A 27,828-nucleotide genomic window follows, 5' to 3' on the forward strand; every position below is an offset into this window, starting at 1 on the left:
AATTCGGCAGGTTTTAGATGGCGAATGGTGGAAGTCAAATTTTTAAAGAGATAAATTTCGATATTCTAATTTTTTAATGTTTTTTTAAATTCGAATCGAATTTGGACTATTCCCTAGTTGAAGTACACAAAAAATAGCTTGAAATTGGAAAATTCACCTTGACCCTTGATATACCTGCCCCTGAAGTTAATTTAAAAGTGAACAACCCCTTTAAGCCCTTTATTTAATTTACTATTGTCTATAGTAGGAAGTCTGTTTTAATTTATTCACGTGGAGGTGATAAGAGCATCATAACCAGCATGTGTTTCCTCTGAAGCTTCCAACCAAGAACTCTTGACGTAGACAGGCCTTCCCTAGTCTGCGTCACTTAATTGTTAGTTTCTAGATGTCATTTGTTAAATAAAGTTATTGTAAGAAAGCAGGAAGTGACGCAGGTACTGCTGCGGGATAGTTCATAGCGCATGTCTGGGGCTCCTTCGAGCGCGCATGCGCCTTGCTTCGCGCACAGGTACGTCAGCGGTTGTTGTTGTTTGGCGCGGGGGAAGATGGAGAAGGATGGTGGAGTCTCTCAGCAACTCCTAAGGGAGTTCACAGCAATAACCGGTAAGAAATGTGAGGGGTTGAGTTCGCGCAAGGTCTTAGTCTGCGTATGGTTACATACCAAATGGGGCTGTGCTATTGAAGACGACATACACAGGCGCTTCCGGTTTCATAGACTCAAGCAGGAGTAATGTTCTGGGGCCAAGGAAAACCTGTTCCATTTAGGCTTCGCCTCTTAGCTGCTCATGATAGAGTTATGTAACTGCTCTGGTCTTGTGGATATTGACTTGGTTGAATGCATCTTGTTAAACAGGTTACATGGCTTGCAAGTTGCTCTAACTGGGGTCCTGCTTAGTATTGTCACTTGTTTGGTTTTCACCCGAACTAGTTCAGGTTTTTCAAAGGCCTGTTCGAGTCTCAAGTTTCTGTTTGGTGCCTTGACATGGCTTGGTTACTATGAAGTGCAGTTAATGTCTTGTTATTAAAGAATCAATCCATCAAAAATAAGAAATAGTTTTTCTAAATATGCATTTCAGAGCTTTCTGGATAACTGACTTCTGTATAATAGATCCCATACCTGTAGTTAAAGGATTGGTCTTACTCATCCAGCAAAATAATTAGAGGTAGGGTTTCAACTGGACATCTCAAAGGGCTGTCCATTCAAAACGTTCTGTCCCGTTTAAAACTAGACAGAAATCCGTCCATTTGCATATAAGTGATGTAATAACCCTGACCCAGCATCATAGCTCCATGACATCATTGTGCCTGCCTCTGATGTCATCATGCCCACTCCAAGATCACTGCTTCACCCCCAATGCTATCTGCCCCACCCCCATTGTTCGGGTTTAGTCACCGGCAAAGATGGCAACTCTATTAAATTGGTAAATGAACTCTCCTAGCGGTGAGACTAGCCTGGCTCTGGGGAGGTGCTGGCACCCATGATCAGGGTTGCCAGGTTTACATTACAAAACCAGCCAAAGACTGTTAAAAAAATAAAAAAGTAGCTAAAAGCCATTTTAAAAGTAGTCCATGTTTATTACGGCAATATGGTAACAAGCCAGATACAAGATAATTCAAGGAGCGTTGGGTAAAGATTACCTGAAGGATTAATGCAATAGATGCATAAAGCTATATAGTAATGAAACACGAGCCGCTATTTGTATATGTTGTACTTTATTACAAACATTCTTTTTTATGTAAACATTACTGAAAAGCAATAAAAAAATAAATAATAATAAAAAAAGTAGTCCATAAATAGCCAAATTTGCACACTGAAAAGTCTTAATGAATGCACCAACTTTCAATATAAACCTGTTTAAAACCCATACGACTTCAGTTAGTGTGAAAATAAGGAGATCAAGCTAAAAAATAAAAAAAATGAACTGCTACAAATGTGCCTGAGTTGCCCGCTAGTAGCCAAGATACAGAAGTGCTGTTATCTTGCATAAGGGAACATTTGCTCCCTGACTAGTCTTTATTCTATTGTCGGCCTACTTGCATTCTGGCCCAAATTGGGCTGATCCGTTTGCTTCAAATACTTGTAATTTCTTAAAGGATTCATAGAATGTAATGCACACTGGGACACCTGTATGTATTAAAAGGGACCAAAAGTGAGTTTTATTGTGACTTTGAAATAACATTTTGTAGGGAGGTAATGCACCAAGGTAAATATATGGTGATATTTTCCTGATATTTCCACTAGTGCAGATTGGGTAGGAAGCTGTGAAGTGGGAGTATTCCAAAACCTATGCCAAATCTGCGATAAATTTCATACATTTACACGTCAACACAAAAACACCGTTTCATTTACAAGAAGCTAACCATTTTGGAACATCCATTTATTCTTAAATGTATCTACAGGTGCCACTGACAGTGTGGCCAAGCACATGCTGGAGGCATGTAATCACAACTTAGAGATGGCAGTCACCATGTTCTTAGATGGGGGTGGTATACCCGATGAGCCCAGCACAAGCTCTGCTGGATCATCTACAGCCCGACCTGCTCCAGAGTAAGTGCTTAAATATCTGTGCAAAGTAGATCATTTATTCACAGCCCATAACTTTGCTTTATTCATAAGTTGTAATTGCATTTTTTTTTTCAGTTTAAGCGATGATGTTCGAGCGCCAATACCACAGAAACAAGAAATCCTTGTGGAGCCTGAAATCTTTGGTGGTAAGCTAAAAATTTAAGAAAGTCTTGAAGATATCGGAGAGGGGCATCAATCGATGTACTTGTGGCATATACAGGATATGACAAACCTTTGAAAGTTGTTCATGTAGATGCTTTGCTTGTATGAGTCCATCACTGGGTGTCATACCATGGGCACTTTGGCAATAGGTGGTGCCATCAACTGGCTTCTTGTATGGGCTATAGGAGGGGATCAGTAAGGATATGTATTGCCAGACAGTCTTGGAATTTAGCAGTTTAAAGGAAAAAGAAAGCTACCGAAGCAGTTTATTGCCAATAGATTAGCCACAATAGTGCAAGCTATAACACTATATTTATTCTGTAGAATGGTTTGCCATACCTGAGTAAACAGCTCTAGACGGCCTCTGTTTGTTTAGGATAGCAGCTGCCATATTAGCTTGGTGTGACATCACTTGCATGAGTCTCTCACTGCTCACTCCTAGCTCTGGGCTCACAGCAGGGAGGGGGTAAAAGGGATGGGGAGGGACAGAGAGGAGCAAACTGAGCATGCTCAAGCCCTAGCCCTGGAGGTTTTTGCTGAAAACAGGAAGTCTGATACAGAAGCCCATGTGTACCCAATAGAAGAAAAGAAATGCAGTGTTTCTTTTGACAGATGACTCCGAGCAACATTACTTTGAGGGTTTACTGGTGTTTTATTTATTTATATACACCTTTCTGATAAAGCTTACTTAGTTTTAGCCTTTTCTTCTTTAAGACTAAAACTGTAATATGAGCAATTTTGCCTGTTAGAGAAACTAACACAGACCAAACAATAAGACATATATACATCATTGGCCAAATTAAATAGCCATTTTTTTTTGTTTTAGCTCCTAAAAGACGAAGACCTGCTCGTTCTATATTTGATGGCTTTAGAGATTTCCAGACTGAGACCAGTGAGTATCTGTATTTCATTTTAGAACAGGTCTGGGTTTGGAGGGTAATGTAATGCGTTCTATAAATCTCCACTAACACTGACTACATTATAACATTTCATTGGCTCTTTTGAGGGACAGTCAAGACCTTGTAAAACTTCTCATAACCATATCTGAAATACTTATGATATTTAAATAAAACATACTGAATTTGAGTATTGTCTTACCACTCCACAGGAATATGTGGGCACTAATGTGATCTCATGGTCAGTTTTTAATTATATAGTCAGATCTTTAGAAGATATTTGCTAACCAAATTTATTGAAACATACAAACCACCACACTACTTCTTTGTTATTTTATAATGGCTTTTAATAACTGTCTATCTGAATACGCTGTTTTTTTTTCAATCCCCTGTGGCTCTGTAGTCCGTCAGGAGCAGGAGCTGAGAAATGGAGGGGCAGTAGATAAGAAGCTTACCACATTGGCTGACCTTTTCAGACCCCCTATTGATCTTATGCACAAAGGCAGCTTTGAGACGGTAAGTACACTAAACGGTGTGAAATGTTTATGTGAAGGCCTACTATATTCATCTAACATTTAAAGCATACAAGTGCATAAATAACCCCCAAAAATCTTCAGCGACACCAGTACTCCATCATTTAAGTATAATTTACAGTACTAAACTACATGACTACCAAGGAGTTGGTGAAGCAGTGCTTCCCAGTGTTACCAAATCATTTATTGTCACGGCAACTGATTTATTTAAAAATTCTCAAATCAAAAATACAATATTTACTTTATAAAGTATATCTAAGTAGGGAGGACTTACTGGGACTGATCTGCAGTGTAACATCTGTGTTTGCAATACTGCAGTTGCCTATAGAATCGAATCCTCAATTAGTTTTGAATAGTCTACTAAAAGTTAGAAGATTATAGAAGAGACCTTATTGGTTGCTACTGGTTGGAACTATTGCAAAAATGAAAATTGAACATAAGCTTCAGCATATTGAAATACAAAGTTTTTTACTTCCTTGTTTTGAGACAAAAAGTACCAGATTTACCTCCCCGTCCCTAATTTGCATATGCAAATTAGCCGCATATGCAAATTAGGATTCTGAATCCTGCTGAAAAAGGTTGAATCCTGAACCAAATCCTGGATTCGTTGCATCTCTATTATCTTCGCTATTTCTCTCTCTCTCTCTCTCTCTGCATCTGTTTCTCTTCATTCTGTCTTCATGCAGCAGTTGGGTGTCAGATATTAATTGAATGTTAGATCCAATATATCTTATAGGGGAATTCGTTTGCATAGAAGATGTATTAGAGCTCAATAAAATCACCAGATATCATGTCTCTCTACATGCAGGTTTTGTGCAGAATTTGTTTGTACTGGAATCCGTTCTTTGAATGAGTTCTAATCTTATAAGAGAGGGAGTCCCCCCTATAATATATATTGGATCTAACTATCAATGAATGTCCGACACCCAACTGCTGCAAGAAGATAGAATGAAGAGAAACAGATGCTGAAAGAGGAATAGTGAAGATAAATTTGATTATTTCAGAAACTATGCAGAATATTTAATTGATTGTATTTAGAAATGTTCTAATTTCAGTATGATGAAGCTTATATTATATTTTTAATTTCATGATAGTTCCCCTTTTAATAATTCTGTAAAAAATTTTGGCCAAGGATATTGACCTGTTTTGAACTGTTTCTTCTTTATTGGTGTTGCTTTACTTGGCATCTTAATTATATGTTTATTGGTAGTGCATATAATTTATAACACACTTCATCTTGCTGATGCATTTTTAGGGAACAAAACTTGACTTAAAGGAGTTTAAAAGCACATGCAGCAATACTGTCAAAAGTAGGGAGCTCTTGTACTTTTTTTCCTTTTTTAGATTGCTGAATTAGAATAAAACAGGATAATAGCATAGGCAGTTCTGCTATTACCCATGTTTTTTCTAATTTCAGAGCATCTAAAAAGGAGTACTATTTCTAAAGGAAGATATCCTGAGATTCTACTAAATTCTATTTCTGGATCAGCAGTGCATACAGAATGAGCTTGAAGAAACTGTTTTGTGAAAATCCTGAAATTGTGAGTTGGGCTCTGAAACTTTTAAGCTTTACATTGTGTTTTGTAGTGAAGAGTACAAGACATTGGTCTTTAACCTTTACAGGAGAACTAAAGCTAAGCAAAGTGTTAAGCTGGCCATAGACACAAAGATATAGTTTTACAAGTTTCATATGATTTTTGGACCATTTGTGGATCGTCCCGACATTTTTTGTACCATGGCGACTGGTTGTTTAGTCGATCAGACAGGTTAAAAGATTTTTTGTCAGCTAACGGTAATTTATCTGCATGTGACAATATCAATGGGTGACTTTCACTAGAATTTGTCGGACATAACTTTCATACGATTGCTGTCACAGGCAGAACATGATTTGTTCTTTTACTCCTTTATTTAAAGGCGCCATCTCAGGTCGTTTTTCACTGGTCATGTGCTTTCAGCACTTTAGGATGGAACTGCTTTCTGGCAGGCTGTTGTTTCTCCTACTCAATGTAACTGAATGTGTCGCAGTGGGACCTGGATTTTACTATTGAGTGTTGTTCTTAGATCTACCAGGCCGCTGTTATCTTGTATTAGGGAGCTGCTAGGGAGATAATAAGAGACTGGATAAGGGTTTTGGTATATGAACCGAGATATGGTTGTGGATTCTTTGGATAAAATTGAGTCTATGGGAGACGGACTTTCCGGAATTCAACGATATCGGGATAATGGGTTTCTGGATAACTGATCCCATACCTGTATAAATATCTTTAACTATGTGATAAGGTGAGGGGATACATTTTAGCCAACACTGGGATGACTGAGCGCTTAGGGGAGTTCTAGTATAGCTCACACTTGTCTGTGTTTCACTAAATGGAGGTTGGATATTCAGTGTGCTAACAGCAGAGTATTATCTGTGCCTTCATAATCCACTATAGTATAAAGTATATTATAGAATCCCCTTGACAAAGGCCTTGGTGTCAAAATATTGGGGCCATTCTCATTTTTTGGCAGGTTTATCCGCTTCTTGTTGCCTTCCTTTACTCTGAATAGACAATTGAGTGGTTTGTATATTTGCTCTAATGCTCCAATACTATTGTATATTGATGGTTTTCTGATATAACATTGTTGCAATTGCCCCATTAATTCGATATAAAGATCATTTTTTATGATGCCACCGTCTGTTGAAAAGTTTTTTTGAGTGTACATACCTAATATCTTGTGTCCTTCATAATCTACTGCCATGGAAAAAACCAATAGCAAAAAACAATTTGCATAACTTTTTGGGACTACTTTTAGACTGGTAAAGTATAGGTATGCAATCGGTTATCCAGAATGCTTGGGAATCTAGGGATTCTGGATAAGGGATTTGTCCATTATTTGGATCATCATACCTTGCCTACTAAAAACCCTTTTAAATAAGAAATAAATTCAATAGAATTGTTTTGCCACCAATATGGATTCATATTCCTGAATATACTTTATAGAATAATGTGTTTGTCAAAGTAACCATCCTATATTCATCTGTTCTCTAAGAAAAATAATTATCAAGAACTTGTCCTGCGCTGCTCACCTTTCAAGTTGACTGGGATTTTGTTTTGTAGGCCAAGCAGTTTGGTCAGTTGCACAACAAGTGGCTGATGATCAACATTCAGAATGTGCAAGATTTCGCATGTCAGTGCTTGAACAGAGACATCTGGAGCAATGACGCGATAAAGACACTCATACGGGAGCATTTCATCTTCTGGCAGGTAAGTCCTTGATCAAATGTAGCCCTCAAATGTTTGTACTTGTGTTCCTTTTCTCTTTATCCCCATTAGCTTACCTGCTCCCTGAATACATGTGTAAAAAGCAGCATTTAAGAAACACACGCAATTACAGTAAATGTGCGTTTTGGTACCGATCTACTGATTTTCTGTACATATAGTAACTAAATATAACTGCACATGGCTTCCACCTTGAGTAATAAAGTGATCTAACAACACAACACCCCCACTAACAATAAAGCGACAAAAATGTAAAGTGGCCCCCCTGAGCATTTCTGCAGTTTACATGAGAAATTAATAGTTTTAGACTGTTAATTGGGTTGTTCACCTTGAAATAAACTTTTAATATGATGTAGAGTGATATTCTGAGACAATTTGTAATTGGTTTTCATTTTTTATTATTTGTGTTATCTGGTTGCTAGGGTACAAATTACCCTAGTAACTATACATTGATTTGAATAAAAAACTGGAATATGAATAGGAGAAGGCCTGAATGGAAAGATGAGTAATAAAAAGTAGCAATAATAATTAGGGATGCACCGAATCCACTATTTTGGATTCGGCCGAACCCTCGAATCCTTCGCGAAAGATTCGGCTGAATACCGAACCGAAGGTAGAAAATAATTTTTTTACTTCCTTGTTTTTTGACAAAAAGTCACGCAATTTACCTCCCCTCCCTAATTTGCATATGCAAATTCAGTTTGGCCGGGCAGAAGGATTCAACCGAATCCTGCTGAAAAAGGCAGAATCATGGCCGAATCCCGAACCGAATCCTGTATTCATTGCATTCGTAATAATAATACATTTGGAGCATTTGTTTTTTTAGATGGGGTCAGTGACCCCCATTTGAATGCTGGAAAGAATCAGAAGAAGGCAGCAAATAATGAAAAACCCATAAAAAATGAAGACCAATTGAAAAGTTATTATCCATTCTATAACGTACTTAAAGTTAAATTAAAGGTGAATGACCCCTTTAATATTAGGCCTTCAGCTTAACTGCTCTTTGTCAGTGACTCTTAAAAGTCTATGCATATTCTGTTCACTCTAGCGTCACCGAGCGTTTACCAAAAGTATGGTATTAGCAGTCTGAAATATGCAAATATCTTAAAGGGGTTTTTCATCTTCCAAACCCTTTTTTTCCATTCAATTGTTTTCAGATTGTTCACCAGAAATATAGTTTTTTTTTCAGTTACCTTTCATCTTTTAATATTCAGTTTTTTTTTCAAAATCAAAGTTTAATGTTCGTGTCTAGGGATGGGCGAATCTGACCCGTTTCGCCCAAAAATTCGCTGCCGGCGAAATGTCGCCGACGCCCATTAAAGTCTATGGGCGTCATTTCCGCTGCAAAATGAGGTGATAAAATTCGCCCATACCTATTCGTGTCTCTGGGGCTTGTCAGGCAGCTCAGTGAACCAGGTTCATCTGAACTGTTACAATTTGCTACATTTAGTTGATCCATTTCTGAGCAGTAATTGTGTAATATTAGCATCTATTGTATCAATTCTAACAGCTGCCTGTAATGAGACTCAGATATTCTGCTCAGCAGGGACAAAAATAAGAAATGTAACAACTAAATGTATCAATTTAGAACACGTTAATGTCAACAACCTCCCCTCCCAGAGCTGCTTTAGAAGGTGAAAAAGGAAATTTGATAATTCTTAGCAACTTTGCACTATACATTCATTACAAATGTTCTATTGTTCTTCAGTTATTTGTATATGTATTGCTATTGAAGCCACCAGGGCAGAGAATTGAGAAGGACAGTCTGATGATACAATGTAAGACAAGGTGGCTGATTAACAGACCCGTCTTTGCTGGGAAACTAAGGCTTTTGCAACATTGTTTAAAAAGTAACAACCAGGAGTTAAGCAAATTCTGTTTTCAATAACAACTGTTTTAACAAATGACTTTAAAAACACTGAAAATGTTTAATAAATGTAAATTGGAAAGTTGGTTAGCATTGTTTTTTTATAAAAAAAAAAATATTTTGGGGTTGACTTGCCCTTTTAATTTTTTGTTCACATTAACTTTTAGTATGATGTATTGTAGAGAGTGATATTCTGAGACAATTTGTAATTGGTTTTCATTCTTTATTATTTGTGGTTTCTGAGTTATTTGGCTTTTTATTCTGCAGCTCTCTAGTTTGCAGTTTCAACAGTCTGGGTTGCTAGGGTCTAAATAACCCTAGCAACCATGCACTAATTTGAATAAGAGACTGGAGTATAAATAGGAGAGGGACTGAATAGAAAGATGAGTAATAAAAAGAAGCAATTACAGAGCATTCATTTTTATATGGGGTCAGTGACCCCCGTTTGAAAACTGAGAAGAATCCAAAGAAAAAGGCAGAACCAAAAAAATAAAGATCAATTGGAAAGTTGCTTAGAATGGTCCATTCTATAAAATACAAAAAGTTAATTTAAAGGTGAACCACCCCTTTAAGTGTTCATCCTTAGTAAGTTTCATGCCATTGATGATCAGTCTTTATTCTGATACACATTCATATTCTTAACCCTTTTAAACACCCATTAATAATTTATAAAAAACCTGATGGTATGAGCTCATCACTGTATCTTTTCATTGGTGGAAATTCTTGGTTTCTCCCTTCTGTAGCCCAGACAATCACTGATGTATGGCCTTCTACACCAGAAAGCATCATGTTTTAAAATGTATTGAAAAGCACTTGCAGCCACACGCAGGTGGTGTCTACTATATGTATAAATATTGCATCAGGGTCTACCAACTATAACTTCATTAAAACACCTTGACTTTAATAGGTAATGCCTGGTTATATTTTTATGATTTTACATGACGCATTCTTGCAGTATTTGGATTAACAACCTGCTGCTTTAGAGGAGTGGAGGCTTTTGCTCTTTTCACATTTGCCAGTAACTGGTTATAATCTGCCTCTTCAATTTGAACATTTAAATGTTAAGTTTTAAAAGAGAAACAAACATGTAACATAAAAAACCCTACCCTTTGTAGACCCCCCTCCCTCCTTCCGCCCCCAGCCTAGGTGGTACCCGGGGCAAATGCACCTAACTTTTTACTTACCCCTCGGTGCAGATTCTGTCCCCCACAGCTCATGGCAGCCATCTTCTTTTCTCCATTAAACTTCGGAAGCAGACTTTTTTCGGACATTTTCGGGACTTTCGGCACATGCGCATTTGTTCGGGATTGGAAAATTACTCCAACTGCGCATGTGCCGAAAACGATGGTCGGCTTCCGAAGTTTAATGAAGAAAAGAACATGGCTGCCATGAACTGCAGGGGACAGAATCTGCCCCGAGGGGTAAGTAAAAAGTTTCCACCTAGGATGGGGGGGGGGAGGAGGCAGGGATGTCTACAAAGGGTAGGGGGTTAGGGTTTTTTATGTTACAGGTTTGTTTCTCCTTTAAGGAGAAAATGGCCAGCCCTTTTACTATGCCCTAATATCCCGCATGTTCTCCCTGTAGTATTCCTCATTTTACATGGCATACCCTACTTAGAGCTTTACAAATAGTAGTGATGCACTGAATCCACTATTTTGGATTTGGCCGAACCCCTGAATCGTTCAAGTTGATGAATACCCAACATTCGAATTTGCATATGCAAATTAGGGGTGGGAAGGTGAAAATATTTTTTACTTCCTTGTTTTGTGACAAAAGTCGTGCAATTTCCCTCCCCGCCCCTAAGGATTCGGTTCGCCCAGGCAGAAGGATTCGGCCGAATCCGAATCCTGCTAAAAAAGGTGAATCCTGGCTGAATCTCGAACCGAATCCTGCAAATAGCAACGAATTTTTTTGGAATGTTGCAACAAAAGAGTTCTGGTTCTTTCTGTCTGCAAATCCCTCAGTCTCCATATTGGTATACCTTGTGTACCTAGTACCTTGTGTACCTAGTATACTTCACAAAGACATTCGTTCCCCACCCTCTGTGGGTATGAGATGTGTGTAAGGATGAACATGATTAGTTTGTGCCTTTTTTGCACCCCAACTATGAAACTTTGCCCTTGAAAGATGCTTGGCACTCGAGCAGTGATGTTTCTGTTTAAAAAATAAAAAAATTATTCCATTTATCTATTATTGTTGTATCCATTGCAGGTTTATCATGACAGTGAAGAAGGTCAAAGATATATTCAATTCTACAAGTTGCCAGAATTCCCGTACGTCTCTATCCTGGATCCTCGTACAGGTAATGATGAGGTATCATTCATTCATTGTCTATTTCTTTTACAGCTATACTGCTATCTGTAAAAAACATTCTATGTGTAATAAAAAACTGGCATTGTACTCCCTGCATTTAATACAAAGTTGTAAACTTTAACTTTAAGAAGTTGCCAATATACGTTCACCAAAATGCTCAGCAGTATTTGTCCCTCTCTGCACTTCTAGTTTTGAAACAGTGTAGCAGAAATAGTCCAATCCCAGGCAAAATTCTATTTACTCACAATATCTTTCCTGTTCTACACAGTTCTGTTACTTGGCTGGCCCTGATAAATTAATTTAGTTGTTCAGTGAGAAGAACAAAGGTGCAGACAAATACTACTTAGCTTTCCTTCGCAGCTGCAGTTATAAATCCCTTTAAAAGGTTACTTAGAATTATTATTATTCATTAGCCAAAAGACTTGTTTGTTGTTAACAGCCCCTTTGATTTTCTCTTTAGCCCTGTTGTGTTGACCCCTGTTTTTAGAGTACTGCTATTAAATGACAAATAATGAAAGTATCTTTTTTTGACACCTTCTTTGGCTTTTAAAGGAGACGCAAACCCAAAAGTTAAAAAACCCTTACCCTACATAGACCCCCTCCCTCTCCCCCCAGCCTAAGTGGTACCCTGGGCAAATGCCCCTAAGTCTTTACTTACCCCTTCGTGCAGATTCTGTCCAACAGATCACGGCACCATCTTTTTCTCTTCAGTAATCTTTGGAATGAGACCGGTGGAGCGGCGCATGCGCAGTTGAAGCCATTTTCATGACAACTGCTCATGTCCCAAAATTCATGAAAATTGCTGAAGCGCCGGTGTCATTCCAAAGATTACCAAATCGGCTTAAGATGGTGCCCGTGAACTCCGATGAAAAAATCTGCAATAAGTATCTATAAAGTGCCTTATTCCACAGGACTGTACAATAAATGAGTGAATATATTGATCTTCGAAATTTACATACAAGCAGCCAATAACTGATACAAGAGAATGCTCTGCACAAAACAATTTACAGTGCATCTTGTAGAAGAGATCTGGTGCTTGCTTTTTTTTTTTTTTTTACTCAGATTCTCATTACATTTATCTGAGAGAATTTTTGATGATTCTGAATCACCTTCTGTGTGGTAGGGATGCACCGAATCCAGGATTCGGTTCGGGATTCTGCCTTTTTCAGCAGGATTCGGATTGGCCAAATCCTTCTGCCTGGCCAAATTTGCGTATGCAAATTAGGGTCAGGGAGGGAGATCGCATGACCTTTTGTCACAAAACAAGGAAGTAAAAAATGTTTTCCCCTTCCCACCCGTAATTTGTATATGCAAATTCGGATTTGTTTTGGTATTCCTCCGAATCTTTCCAAAATAGTGGATTCGGTGCATCCCTACTATGTGGTGAATAAAACTTCTTAATGTTCAGATGTTAAACATGTCGTTATATTTATTTCATTTTCTCATACACAGGCCAGAAGTTAGTAGAATGGCACAAACTGGATCCTAATTCCTTTGTGGAACAAGTTACAGGATTTCTTGGGGAACATGGGCAGCTTGATGGTCTCTCGTCTAGTCCCCCTAAAAAGAGATTACGCTCTGTAAGTAAAGCCATGAATTCTGTTTAGAATTACTGTATTACATTATATGGTAAAATGTTGCTTAGTGTGAAAAACCTGTTAAAATTAAAGGGGTTGTTAACCCATCAGTTAACTTTTAGTATTAAGTAGTGAGTAATATTCGGACACAATTTGCAATTGGTTTTCATTTTCTACTATTTGTGGTTTTTGAGTTATTTAGCTTTTGATTCACCAGCCCTCCAGTTTGCAATTTCAGCAATCTGGTTGTTATGTTCCAAATTACCCTAGCAACCATGCACTGATTTGAATAAGATCATGGAATATGAATATTGAAAGTGAGTAGAAAGATGAGTAGCAATAACAATACGTTTGTAGCCTTACAGAGTATTTGTTTTTAGATGGGGTCAGTGACCCCCATTTGAAAGCCGGAAAGAGTCAGAAGTGGAACGAAAATAATTCAAAAAAAAAAATGAAGGCCGATTTAAAAAGTTGCTTAGAATTAGCAATTCTATATATATACGTACTAAAAGTTAACTTAAAGGTGAACCAATTTCTAAAAATATTCTGCAGCACAATACAAGGGTGTACAAATGCAGCTTATGTACATGTAATAAATGAACCAGGGGGTAAAGAGGCCCATGCTCATTAGTGAAGGGTGCACAAGATGCAAGGTGTTGGGTTTGGCAAGATCAGGAGTCAACAAATTAAGTGTTTTTTTTTTATTAAGAATTTGTTGTTTGTACAAATGTAAAAATACTGTTAAACTGACTATTCCCACTTGGCCTGGGGAAAATTTTTCTTATTAAAATAGGATTCAGGACAATCAACAAATATTTTTTAGTTAAATATGGTTAGATTAGTATGTTTTATGGACGTTCAGGTGGCACCCATGGGCAACTAGTTCCTGGTGCTAACCATGGAAACAAATCAGGGGCATTTAAAACTCAGTTTAGTGCTCTCTGACCTGAAACTGCTGCAGACTGTAAAACTTCTAAAACTGGCAAGTAACCTTTAATCCACAGATCTGCAGCATCTAATAATTTTACATCTGTGGCATGTTATGATTTATGTTCAAAGCTACCTGGTCTATTACATGTAAATATAACACAAATACATTGTTTTTTGTTGTTGACAAACTGATCGTATTATTTAATTTTTTACTTTAGGAAAGTCTAATAGATGCAAGTGAGGACAGCCAACTAGAAGCCGCTATCCGTGCCTCATTGCAGGAGACTCATTTTGATTCTGCAGTCAACAAGGAAACCCCTCGACGTGAGGAGGAGTCTGAATCAGAACTCTATTCTGGTAGTGAAGAATTCATTTCTGTTTGTGGCTCTGACCATGAGGAGGATGAGGAGAGGCCAGTTATAGAATCATCTGCTGAACCAGACTCCTGCGGCAAGTCCAAGAAGTCCACCTCGAAAGACCCAAATCACAGGAAAGAAGAAGTGGGCAGGACACATCCGGTAGTTGTGGAGGAAACTTCAAACCATCAATCACCAGAAGATACAGCATCTAGTGAAGAACATCACAGGGAATCAGGGTGTTCAGTAGCTGTATCTGATAATGGTGAGTCATACCACCCAACAACATTTCTAAGTTTTCTAAGTGTTTTAAAGTAATAAAGAAGTGTTTTTTTAAAGTAATAAAGATATAATGCAGTGTTGCCCTACACTGGTAAAACTGGTGTGTTTGCTTCAGAAACACTACTATTGTTTATATAAATAAGCTGCTGTGAAGCAATGGCGGCAGCCATTCAAAGGAGAAAAGGCTCAGGTTACACAGCAGATAAACTCTATAGAACATAATGGTGTTATCTGTTATCCACTATTTAACCTGTGCCATATAGCCTTTTTTCAATTTCCACCATTGAAACACAGCAGCTTTTTTATATGAACCATAGTAGTGTTTCTGAAGCAAACACATCAGTTTTACCAGTGCAGGACAACAGTACATGATAATTTCATTATTTTAAAACACTTATGTTACTGTTCCTTTAAGGCATTTAATGTCACTTTCCATGGACAGCAGTTCTGTGCAGCATAAGTCTCAGCGAATTTCAGCCATTTCCTCAACACCCCTTTTTTATCCTTTAGGTGTATTGCATTCCTGCACATCTGCTTATAGCTAGATGCTAAACCTATCACTACTTTTATTTTCATGATAGGAGGATTAAACTAAATCTATAAATTTATAAAGTATCTTCATTCACTGAAAGAAAATCCATGAATGCATCAGCATCAGTGGTATTATCTCTTTAGTTTGATCAGTGGCACAACTTGGTTGTTGCTGTCAAAATATGGTAGAAATACTTGTATGTTTTACGGCCTGTAATTATATAAAAGGATTGCCAAAAACTCTCTTGGGCGTTTAGGTACAGGTACTGAGGGTTTTTAAGTATATAGCATCCTCTTCTTACTCTTTCCACTGGAAAAAGATTGTACTTAAATATCCTTTTTTTTCTTTTTTTTTTTTTTAAGGTATTTTTTTTTATTGATATTTAAGAACGTACATTCAGCCAAGACCATTACAGTTCACAAAGTGTAGTAAATGGAAGCAAACAAGGAGCGATATATCCGTAACAGAGCAGAGCTAGAGTGAATTTTTAGTTTAGATCTGCCCCACACCATGGGGTCCAGATTTTTTCAGATTTGGACTGCTTCCCTCTAGGTCAGTTTAATTAGGGGGATCTTCTTGTGTACCAATTATTTCCAAGTCTTGACCATTGGAGGTCGGGGCTAGATATCCATTTTTTAATTGTTTTTGACAAAACCTCCTCCAGCCGATGCCATTTATTTAGTTTTCATACACTGCTTACCAAATTCATGTTTCTCTTCCTCTTCACGGAATTGTATCCAAGGCTTAACCTTATATAAACTGTCTGACTTTTCCCTTTCATTTTTTTTTTTAATCAATTTGTGTTCTGCAAAAGCAGGTCCTACTCAACAGCAGACTCAATTGCTACAAAGTATATTCTTATATCTAGTTATAGTCTATATCTATATCTATATATATATATATATATATATATATAATCGTTAAAGGATGGACCAGCACTCCAGTTTCAATAAATAATGGTGCTTTTATTCACATCGTGCATAATGTGAATAAAAGCACGATGTGAATAAAAGCACCATTATTTATTGAAACTGGAGTGCTGGTCCATCCTTTAACGATTATACAATACTACTTTGACCAAGCACCCGTGAAAAAATCTAAGTGGTTGGAGTGCAGGTACCTTGGACATATTATATATATATATATATATATATATATATATATATATATATATATATATATATATATATATATATATATATATATATATATATATATATATATATATATATATATATATATATATATATATATATATATATATATTATATTTGTTTAGAGTGTATTATGCTTATGGGAGACAGGACAGGTGACCGCTCTCCCCAAAATGTTTTTCCATTGGCAATAAAGCAAACTCACTACTGTAGAGTAACAGCATTAGCTTGAGAGAAGTCCTCTTGATATTAAATGGTTTATTTGATGTTGCTTACCCTTTAATGCTGTGTTATGAAACATGCAGTCACTGACAGTGAGCCAGTAGCAGTCAACTCCAGAATTAGATCCAAGGGACATAAAAAAAAAAAAGAAGTTGCAATTACATTTCTAAATAGCTGTAAAACTACTGAAAATTTGCAATTAGAATTTTGTTTTTGCTTAAGTTCAGGTAGGTCAGTGGTTTCAGTTTATTACTTTCCTGCTTCTCATTTTTATCTATGATCTATATTCTTCAGATCAGGTAATATTTAGCCTGGGGAACATACTAGTTACATTGGAGCATATGTATCACATGCTGGAAAGATTAAAATAACCTACTACATTTATTTGGATATATTTTTTATTACTTGGTAATTCATTGTCTCTTTATCCATATATAAATAAATAGGCCTCTTCTGGTTGTATTTCAACATTATTATACAAATTAACATTTAAAGTTTTTAAAATTTTGATCCAGCGTCTTCACTATGTAATATTATTATTGTATATTCTTAGGACCAAAAGCTAAGCTCATGCTGCGGTATCCTGATGGGAAGAAGGAACAGATTGCCTTACCAGAACAAGCCAAGCTACTGGTAAGTGAATAAGAACAATTTAAGGAACTCCATTATATTTTGTTTAAATATTTGAGGGTTTTGTTTGTTTGTTTTAATTTCACACTTGCATAATACAGCATTCATTATTTTCATAGCATTATCTGGAATGTTAGGTAGTTTGATTCTCTCTGGCATTAAGTTTTATTCATTTATATTTTTAACCCACCTTTTAATTCAAAAATATTAATATTAAGACATTTCTCGCACCACCATTAGGTGGCGCATGGAGCAAAAGCTCACACAAGGTTCCTATTAAAGGAATTGTTCAGTATAAAAATATAAACTGGCTAAATAGATAGTATGTGCAAAATAAAAAATGTTCCTAATATAGTTAGCCAAAAATGTAATGTATAAAGGCTGGAGTGACTCGATGTCTAACATAACAGAACACTAATTCCTGCTTTTTAGCTTTCTTGGTTTCCACTGATTGGTTACCAGGTAGTGACCAATCAGTGACTTGAGGGGGGGGGCACATGGACTATAGCTGTTTGCTTTTGCATCTGAGCTGAAAAGCAGGAATTAGTGTTCGATTAGACATCCAGTCACTCCAGCCTTTATACATTACATTTTTGGCTAACAAACTATATCAGAGACAGTTTTTATTTTGCACGGCCTATCTATTTACCCAGTTTTTATTTTTTACACTGAACTGTTGCTTTAAGGTGTCTGGGTCTGTGTCGGGACCGGGTCAGAATCCACACACCTTTTGCAGGTGGGTTCGGGCTGAACCCCCACCTGTGACTTTATTATGCCCTGCTTCAGCACTTGGAAGTTGATATTTAAAGACTAACCCCTTCCTCCATACTAATGATAAATTCTCAAAAATTTGGGGCCCTTCGATGCAATACAAATGCCATGTCATCTCTTGCTTTTTGTTTGAACTACCTGAGAATTTCAGAGCCAGCCAATCTAATTAGTTTTAGTTGATGGGAATAGTCTGTGACTAGTAATGAGCGAATAAATTTCTAGACACGAATTTGGGGCAAATTTCCGCGTTTCGCCAATTTCGTCAATTTGCCGGTGAAAAATCTGCGTGCTTAAAAATTGTCGCACGTCAACATTATTTGGACACCCATTGGGGCTCGTTTTTTAACACCGGGCAAATCTGCCCATGGGCAGCTACCTATAGCAACCAATCAGTGATTAACTTTTTAAAGCCAGCTACAAGCAGTACAATGAATGCAGCAATCTGATTGGTTGCCAGGGGTTACTGCCCATGGGCAAATTTGTCCAGTGTTGATAAATGACCCCCAATGACTGTAATGCATTTTGACCAAATAGCTGCACGTATAAAAATTGTTGCTTGCGTCAAAATTATTTGGACGCCCATTGACACTGATACGTTCGCGCATTTTTTGGCGAACCAAAACTGCACATATTCACCCATCACTATCTGTGACTACTACAGTGTTTACTCTTGTTCACGGACACTCCCTGATATGCTCTCACTTATGGAATACCTAGTTTACCTGTATTAACCTCTATTACCCCTCCCTCTTTTCTAAGAGTTAAGTAATTCTATCACCTCTATTCATTCGATTACCCCCCTTTTCTAAGCGGTAAGTAATTCCTTAATGGACTAAATGTAGATTAGTGATGTTTGACTGCAACTCCAACCAGGAAGCCAAACATAAGGTTTTTGCAGTTGTACATGCTCTCAAAGGCCCTAGTCTTGGGTTATTATAGTATTTTTGTGCTCACTTTCTTCTGTCTCTGAATGTTTTCCTATAGGCTCTGGTTCGACACGTACAACTGAAAGGCTATCCCAATGAACGCTTTGAGCTGCTCACAAACTTCCCCCGGCGCAAGCTTTCACACTTGGACTATGACGTTACGTTACAAGAAGCTGGTTTGTGTCCACAAGAAACTGTCTTTGTACAGGAAAGGAATTAGCATCTTCTCTGCTGTGTCATCACCCCAATTTGCTGTCTCTTGCCTCTTCTAATAAGATTCTGCCTCTGTCTGTTTTCTCCGCTCATCATTCGTTCATGTGTGGGTTTGGCAAATCCTCCCATCTTCCTTGCTTGTTATGGGAACAAAGAGGAGTTCTTAACACTGTGACTCAGGAGAGGCGAGATCATTGCACTGTGAGGGAGAAATTCTCCTTCTTATAATAGCAGCATTTCATGTATTCCTCCATCAGTCCAGGGGGACTCAGAGCACATTCCTCCTTCAATAAATACCCAGGCTCTGACCTCTTCATTTTGGGTGCTACAGATGAATCTTTGGATCTGTTTAAGGCATATCCAGAGTGTGGAGAAGGCAAGAACAGTAATGGCAGTTGTGAGTGACTAAGTTATTTATTACCCTTAATTTGGAACCAATAAGGTGGTGATTTTTTTTTTTTTTTTTTTAATATTCTTAACACACTTGGTAGCCAAGCATTCTGGGATTAGTCTCTCCTGTATTGAGAGGTTGGTTGGAAAATCTGTGTTTTAAAGTAAAGCTTGCTATGAAACATTTATCCTTTCTCCATTTGGTGTGTGCACTCTGTGAATTAGTCTGAGAAGTATCCTCAGCAGTTAGTGCTTTATTTCCAATTAGTGACTGAATGACGAAATGCATTGTAATAAGTCTATCGTTGCTTTTCTCAAGACTGCAGTTGCGAGGGCAATCTACCTATATGAAACTACAGGTTGTATTGAAAATCTACAGGGCACTTATCACTCCCAAACCTTTTCCTCCTCAAAGTTGTTAACTGACACAGTCTGCTCTCTAAGTAGCACTGGCAACAGCACAACCAGGTAAGGTTTTGTTGGCATCTGTTGCTTTGGGACACACATACACCAATCTTGCTCCAGGACACATGAGTAATGGACATGCTTTAACATATGACAGATGCCTGTGTATATTGCAGCACTAGCTTGGCCCAGGGAGGGTCATATGTACATGCCCCAATATGTCTGTGTGCATTTGAACACCGCAAGTGGCCATGGCCTTGAACCAGGGGTCCCCAACCTTATTTATCCGTGAGCCACATTTAAATGCAAAAAATGTTGGGAGTGCAACATAATCATGCAAAAGGTTCCTAGGGGTGCACAATATGTGATATGATTGGCAATTCATAGCCCTTATGTGCACTGGCAGCCTTCAGGTGACTGGCTGAAAACCTGGTTTTTATGCAACCAAAACTTGCCTCCAAACCAGAAATTCAAAAAGAATCACATACCTTGAGGCCACTGAAAGCAACATAAAAGGGTAGGAGAGCAACATGTTGCTTACGAGCCACTGTTTTGAGATCACTGCTTTAGAGAGTCCCCTGCCTAATGATAGTTTTGCTTCCCCGATCGGTTAGGGAGGAGAGTGTGCCCTTTTATGAATCCTTTTATTTTTTGCTTTAAGCCATACAGCGTGAACAATAGTTTTCTTTTATTTATTACGGTTTAACTTCTCCTTTAAAAGGTTCATTAAACATAAGCACAATCATTTTTGCTTATGCTAAACGGGCATAATGCAAGAAGCTTCTAGGGCATATATAATTCCTTCCTGTGTACATGTAGAAATGGTTTGCCAAGCATCGCAAGCACCCTCATATATACTTACTTCTGAATCCATGAATGGCAATAAGCAAACTTGTAAATTAATAAACGTTCCTTCCTCTATAGGGGGCATGTTCCCAGTTTAGCATAAACAAAATCTTGTTAATTTAAAGAAAGATGTATAATGCCTCATCAAAGGAGAACTAACCCACCCCATGCATTTTTTTTTTTTTTATCCCTGGCACCCCCTGAACCGCACCAAAGGCTGCTTCCAAATACTCTAAATGTAGGTCAGTGCCAGGGATCCAGAGACGGGAGGTGACAGTCAAACATGCTGGCTGCTTATTAACCCTGCTGTGCAGATTTGCATTTGGGCAACATGGCACAATTCCTTGAGTGCACATTGTCTGTTCTTTCACTGATTTGCTGGTGAGGGGGTTGCACAACTGTAAAGGGGTGGTTCACCTTTAAGTTAACTTTTAGTATCTAATAGAATGGTCAATTCTATGCAACTTTCCAATTGGTCCTCATTATTTATTTTCTATAATTTCGTAATTATTTGCCTTTCTCTTCGGTCTCTTTCCAGCTTTCAAATGGGGGTCAGTGACCCCATCTATAAAAAAAATGCTCTGTAAGGCTACAAATGTATTGTTATTGCTACTTTTTATTACTCCTCTTTCTATAGAGTCCCTCTCCTATTCATATTCCAGTCTCTTATTCAAATCAGGGCACGGTTGATAGGGTAATTTGCACTCTAGCAACCAGTGCTGAAATTGCAACCTGTATAGCTGCTGAATAATAAGCTAAATAACTCAAAAACCACAAATAATAAAAAATGAAAACCAATTGCAAATTGTCTCAGAATATCACTCTCTATATCATATTAACGGTTCATTTAAAGGTGAAACCCCCTTTGATGGGCAGAACACATTTTCAGTTCCATTTAATGTTCTTAAACAATATTTTTCATCCATTCATTGCTGCAGTTTGTGTGTTGGGTTTTGCTCAAATGCTACATATTGTAGCTCCTGGAAATTGCAAAGCCTGGAAACCCTGCAAATGGACTCACTGGAATGGATTTACCTGTTCATTTTTATATTGTATGTCAAGATCATATACTATTTAATTGGGCTGCTTTCCTGTCCCACAGATTGGAACATATGTGTACAACCGACGTTTCTGTCCCTGTTTGGGACCTTTATCAATGTGATACCTTAAAGGGGAACTATCGCAAAAATGAAAATTTCATATAAGCTTCAGCATACTGCATTAAGAAGCTTTCTAAATACAATCAATTAAAAATTCTGCATTGTTTCTGATATTATCAAGTTTATCTTCACTATTCCTCTCACAGCATCCGTTTCTCCATATTCTCTCTACATGCAGCAGTTGGGTGTCAGATATTTATTGAATGTTAGATCCAATATATCTTATAGGGGGGCTCCTTTTGCCTAGAAGATGTATTGGAGCTCACTCTATTAAAATCACCAGACATCATGTCTCTCTACATGCAGGATTTGTGCAAAAGGCAGTTATTTTGTTTGTACTGGAATCAGTTAAGTGAGCTTTAATACATCTGCAAGAAAAGGAGCCTCTCCATAAGATATATTGGTAGGGATACACCAAATCCAGGATTCGGTTTGGGATTCGGCCAGGATCCGGCTTTTCAGCAGGATTCGGATTTGGCCAAATCCTTCTGTCCGGCCGAACCGAATCCTAATTTGCATATGCAAATTTGGATTTTGGGTGAGGCATAGAGGCCATGTCATTGAAAGCATTACTTTTTGTTTTCTTTGACGCTCCTGTTCCTAGCTGCGGCAAATCCAAGATGGCAGTACCCATGGTTGCCGCGTGGGTTCGGGCGCTAGTGCGTTGATGTCAGCATGCAAACTAGTACTGTCACAACGCCACGTTTTGGATTTAAATGCAAAATAAAAGGGCGCCCAGGACGCTGGTTCAATGCCTGATTATAGGAATTGCTGAATCGTGTTCCTAAATTCTTGCGGTTGCATTCCTGGACTTTTGACCCTGCCTGTACCTTGACCTTGCTGTTTATCTGCCTGTCTATTGAACTACTGCCTGGATTTGACTACACTTATTCCTGAACCTTTGTCTGTCCTGTGAACTTGGACTTTTACCCGAAGCTTCCTCCTTGGTCCGGACTTCCCTCGCTGGGAGCCGATAGGCCCCCTGACAGAAACAACTGTACCTGTTAATTCAAGTTTGTCTCTTGGACAACTCTTCTGATTATTCTCTTGCCTCCTCTGTCAGAAATCTTGCGAAGAACACCTGGTCGTGGCCAGTTTACGGTGAAATGATGTTCTTTCCACTTCCAGATTATGGCCCCAATGGAGCTCACTGGAACATTCAGAAGCTTAGAAATAAGTCTGTAACCAATGACTCTGTATGTTCTGCAACAATAAAATTGCAAAGGTCTTGAGCGAGCTCTTTACTTTTACCCATCATCAGCGCCGGATTTCTAAGACGGGCGCTCCTAGGCCGCGCAGTCTGACTAGGCGGCCGCGCGGCCCTAGCACCCACCTCACCAATGGTGTAAAATCCAGGAAAATGTAAAAACATTGGCGCCAGGGGCCCCCCTTGCAAGTTTAAAAAAATCGGGGCCCCAACGAATATTTTTTTAAAATACATTGGTGACAGAGGCCTATAGAATATCAAAATAATACATTGGTGGCCAGGGGATTTAAAAAAATAAAAAAAACACCAATTGGTGTTCAGTAGAATTGAACTCATGGCTTCAGGACTTCAGCTTCACCACCAATGTATTATTTTCGAAGTCCCGAACAGCCGAAATGTGGAAGTGGCGAAAAGTCAAACAGCTGAAGTCCCGGAGCGGTGGAAAGACGCGAAGTCACGAAAACAGCCGAACTCCCGAATCGGCAAAAAGACCCTAAATCAATGTCCTGAAGCGGCAAAAAGACCCTAAGTCACAAAAACCGCTGAAATTAAAGTCCTGAAGCGGCGAAAAGACCCAAAGTCACTTTCCATTTCAGCTGTCTTTGTTACTTCGGGTCTTTTCACTGCTTTGGGACTTCGGCCATTTTCGTGGCTTTTCGCCAATTCAGGAGTTTGGCTTCGGCTGTTTTCGTGGCTTTGGGTTTTTTGCCGCTTCGAGATTTGGGCTGTTTGGTTTTTTCAGCACTTTCGCATTTCGTTTGTTCGGGACTTCGAAAAAGGCCTCAGGCTTCGGCGCTGTCAAGGGGGGCCTGGCTCTTTCGAAAGTGCAGCACTGCCGCCCCTTTGGGCCCGGGACACTCGTACCCCCTGATGTATAAGTAGGACCACAAAACAACAATGTAAAATGAGGGGAAACTTAAAATTGGGATGTAAAATTGAGGTTTGACTATAATCATATTAATACATTGTATTCTATGCTATTCATAAAATACAGTTACAAATCATGTTCAATTAATATTTTTCCCTTATGTTTCCCTTGATTGCTCTTCTGTGTCATTTGTACTTTAAGATTAATTGCTGGTGCCAGTCTGTCTGCACTTCTTACAATGGAAAGCCATTTAAAGCTCTTGTTCAGTGCCATGAAAAAGGATATATATCATTAGCAACCTTCACTAATCCATTGAAAAAATATTAACCGCATGGTTGCTATTCACTACCTTCTCTCTCCTGTTTCCAATAAAATGATTTTGCTTTATCTACCGTTGCAGCCATTGCATACAAATCTACCCGCACTAGTTCTCTCAATTATTACTCAAAGTGCACAATAAAGGGTAATGGCACATGGGGGATTTGTTCCCAGTGATTAAGTCTGAACTACTGCGGCAACAAGTGTAATGTAATGGGAACTAGGGAGCTGCTGTCACCTGGGGAGAGTTTCTCAACCCTATGAGCCTATAAGTAAGTGCCCATTTAGGCACAAAACGCGTTAGGCTTCTAATAAAGTCTTTTTACATTTACCCAAACCTGAGCTACTGACTTACTATCAAATGGAACTCTCCCTACTTTGAATTCTAGAGTTTCTCAACCCGCCTCATCATCAGCAGGTATCTCTGTGTGAAAAACACATATTTATCAAGTTTTATACTGACTTTTTACAACCACATACCTCAGTGTACCAATCCAGTGTAAATTTAAGCAGCCACTTGAAAATTCTGTGGGGAAAAAAACATCCAACAAGGCTTTTTACATGGCTTTTCCTAGAGCAACTTCCCAGTGTACAGCCCGGATTTGTGGCGAGGCCACAAAGGCCCAGGCCTAGAGTGGCAGACTATTAGGGATGGCATGTCGCTCTATGGGGAGCACTGGGGATGCACATCTCCCTAGTACTCCAGCGCCTTTGTGCACCCGCAAGGGATTGTTAGCGATAGGATAGGTACGGCTTAGGGGCGCCTGCCCGGTAAATCCGGCACTGCCAGTGGAATTGACTTGCTGTCCTCACTGACTTTAAATGAGAACTAAAGAAGTAGCTAGAAATGTTGTACATTATGTTTTGGGCTTCTGTACCAGCCCAAGGCAACCACAGCCCTTTAGCAGTAAAGATCTGTGTCTCCAAAGATGCCCCAGTAGCTCCCCATCTTCTTTTCTGCTGATTCACTGCACATGCTCTGTGCTGCTGTCACTTACTGAGCTTAGGGACCAACTCACAATATACAGTACACATAGAATAGAAATGTCACAATATAAGGCTGATTAGTTATTAATACAGATAATTACTACATGGCAGCACAGAAACCAGTGCAATTAGCATCAGAATTTAATAATCAGCCCTGTAGCATCAGCTTATATTGTATATACAATTATACCGCACCTGTTACTTCGGCCAATTGTTACTTGGGTAAACGTCCAGAGACCTGTTCACAAGGGTTCTCCATCATACAAGTATTTTCATCCAATAGACAGCACTCCAATAGTATTAAAACCGTCTTTATTTGTAGGACAGCAGCACAGATGCAACGTTTCGAGCGGCACCCCACTCTTTGTCAAGCATAAAAAGCTCCACCACCACCTGACCTTAAATACCATTGGGCACAGTGCCCCCTGGTGTCACCACATATATTAACAAGATATACAAAATGTTTAAAAGGTTACAATTTGTCATATGTATCACTTAATATCACATGAGTTGATTATCTTCAAATATATCAAAAGGGACTTATCTTGTTAATGTCCATTGTTGGTTACAGTCCCAGAAAAGTGATACACAGTATCCATATAACCACCTACAAAAGATAAAATCAATTTTAAAAAGAACAGCTATTTCAATAAAAACGGATTCAAGTCATATTCATGATTCAGTCCATTTGGGAATAGTGACCCTAATCTCCTTATCCATTGCGCCTCCTTGCGCAATAGCTCCTTATCCCGGTCACCCCCACGTCTCCTTCTTGGGACTGAATCGAGAATTTGAAATCGCAGCTGACTTACAGTGTGACCATTTTCATTAAAGTGCTTGGCAACAGGTTGGTTTAATTTATTCCTAATGGCCGACTTATGCTCAGTAAGCCTCTCCCTAATACTCCTTATCGTCTTTCCTATATAAATTTTTCCACATGGACATTTAATATTGTACACTACATACGTGGATGCACAAGTAAAGAAACCTTTAATGGGAATACGAGTGCCCTGTAGGGGATGGTATACCCATTCTCCTTTAAGTACATTACTACAGTGGCTACACCCACAACAGGGGAAAGTCCCATTTTTAGGCGTTTTGAGAAAGGTTTGATTAGATTTCAGGGAAGAACCAAGATCTGCTTTTACTAATTTATTTCCAATAGTATCTGCGTTCATGTATGACATCACAGGCGGGGATCTAAAGGCAGTTTTATCTGGGAAATTTCTAGTTAGTAGACTCCATTCCCTCCGTATTATGCCTGAGATCTCATTGCTCAGGACATTATACTGATTTACAAAGGGGATCCTCTTCTTCCCTGAGGTACTATCTCTCTCCGTTCTCCTCAGCTCACTTTCAGCCCCTTCTAAAATCCTATTCGGATAGCCCCTTCTTCTAAACTTCTCTTTCATTTCATCCACTCTCATAGTCTGCTGACATTCATTTTGGACAATACGTTTCACCCTTAAGACTTGAGATCTGGGTAAAGATTTCTTTATATGTGGAGGGTGAAAAGAATCATATCTCAATAGTGTGTTTCTGTCTGTTGTTTTTACATAGAGGTCAGTCTCAAGATTGCCCTTTCTAGTATTTTTTACCATCACATCTAGGAAAGAAATACTGTCAGGATCACAGTTCACGGTAAACCTAATAAAAGGGGTGCACCTATTAAGTCTTTCTACAAAATCAATGAGCTCAGAATGTCGTCCCGTCCAAATTGTGAAAATATCGTCTATGTAGCGATACCAACACTTACAGTTTATTGTAATACTTTTCATTTACAGGATTGGGGTCTGTATAATTCGAGTACATATATGCCTGCTAAAACTAACCATGTGGTGGAAACATACATACAGGGCGTGAAAGATGAGATTAGGAAACTTGAGGATAAATTTAAAAAGGGTGATATACACCAGTCCAGGGAGAACATCACGTTAGAGGAGAGAAAGGCACTGCTGTCCCTTCAGAATAATAGGGATCTGGTGATTAAACCAGCAGATAAGGGGGGAGCAGTAGTGGTGATGAATAAAAAGTATTATGTGGATACAATTGTGGCAATGTTAAATGATACCACTACATATGAAAGATTATCCACTAATCCCCTTTTTTCTGTGCAGCGGGCTATTAAGGATTGTGTGGATCATGCCTTAAAATTGGAGATCATTGATCAGAAATTGGCTTACTATTTGATACAGGTAAATCCAACTACACCTGTATTATACATACTCCCTAAAATCCATAAAAATTTGGACAAGCCCCCAGGTAGGCCCATAGTGGCTGGGGTTAACTCAGTGTTTTGTCCGTTGGCGAAATTTTTGGATAAAATACTTAGGGAGTATGTTTTTAAAACAAAATCCTATGTTAAGGATACTGGTGATTTTTTAAGTAAAATCAATATGATCAATGATCTACCCCCAGATTCCATGTTGGTTACCTTAGATGTGGAGAGCCTCTACA

The 27,828-nt window shown here is 38.5% G+C and overlaps 1 protein-coding gene across 1 annotated transcript; it reads left to right on the forward strand.

The window, feature by feature from the left end:
• Positions 1–439: 439 nt before the first annotated feature.
• On the forward strand, positions 440–19,766 carry ubxn7.S (UBX domain protein 7 S homeolog). Its single transcript, NM_001091043.1, is given in 11 exon segments — positions 440–603; positions 2,401–2,548; positions 2,642–2,712; positions 3,555–3,620; positions 4,028–4,140; positions 7,256–7,402; positions 11,496–11,586; positions 13,050–13,177; positions 14,323–14,725; positions 17,204–17,283; positions 19,036–19,766. Coding segments are annotated over 11 exon segments (1,467 nt in total). The 5' UTR covers positions 440–545; the 3' UTR covers positions 19,198–19,766.
• Positions 19,767–27,828: the final 8,062 nt, after the last annotated feature.

Source organism: Xenopus laevis, chromosome 5S (genome assembly GCF_017654675.1).
Source record: "Xenopus laevis strain J_2021 chromosome 5S, Xenopus_laevis_v10.1, whole genome shotgun sequence".
NCBI classification, from domain to species: domain Eukaryota; kingdom Metazoa; phylum Chordata; class Amphibia; order Anura; family Pipidae; genus Xenopus; species Xenopus laevis.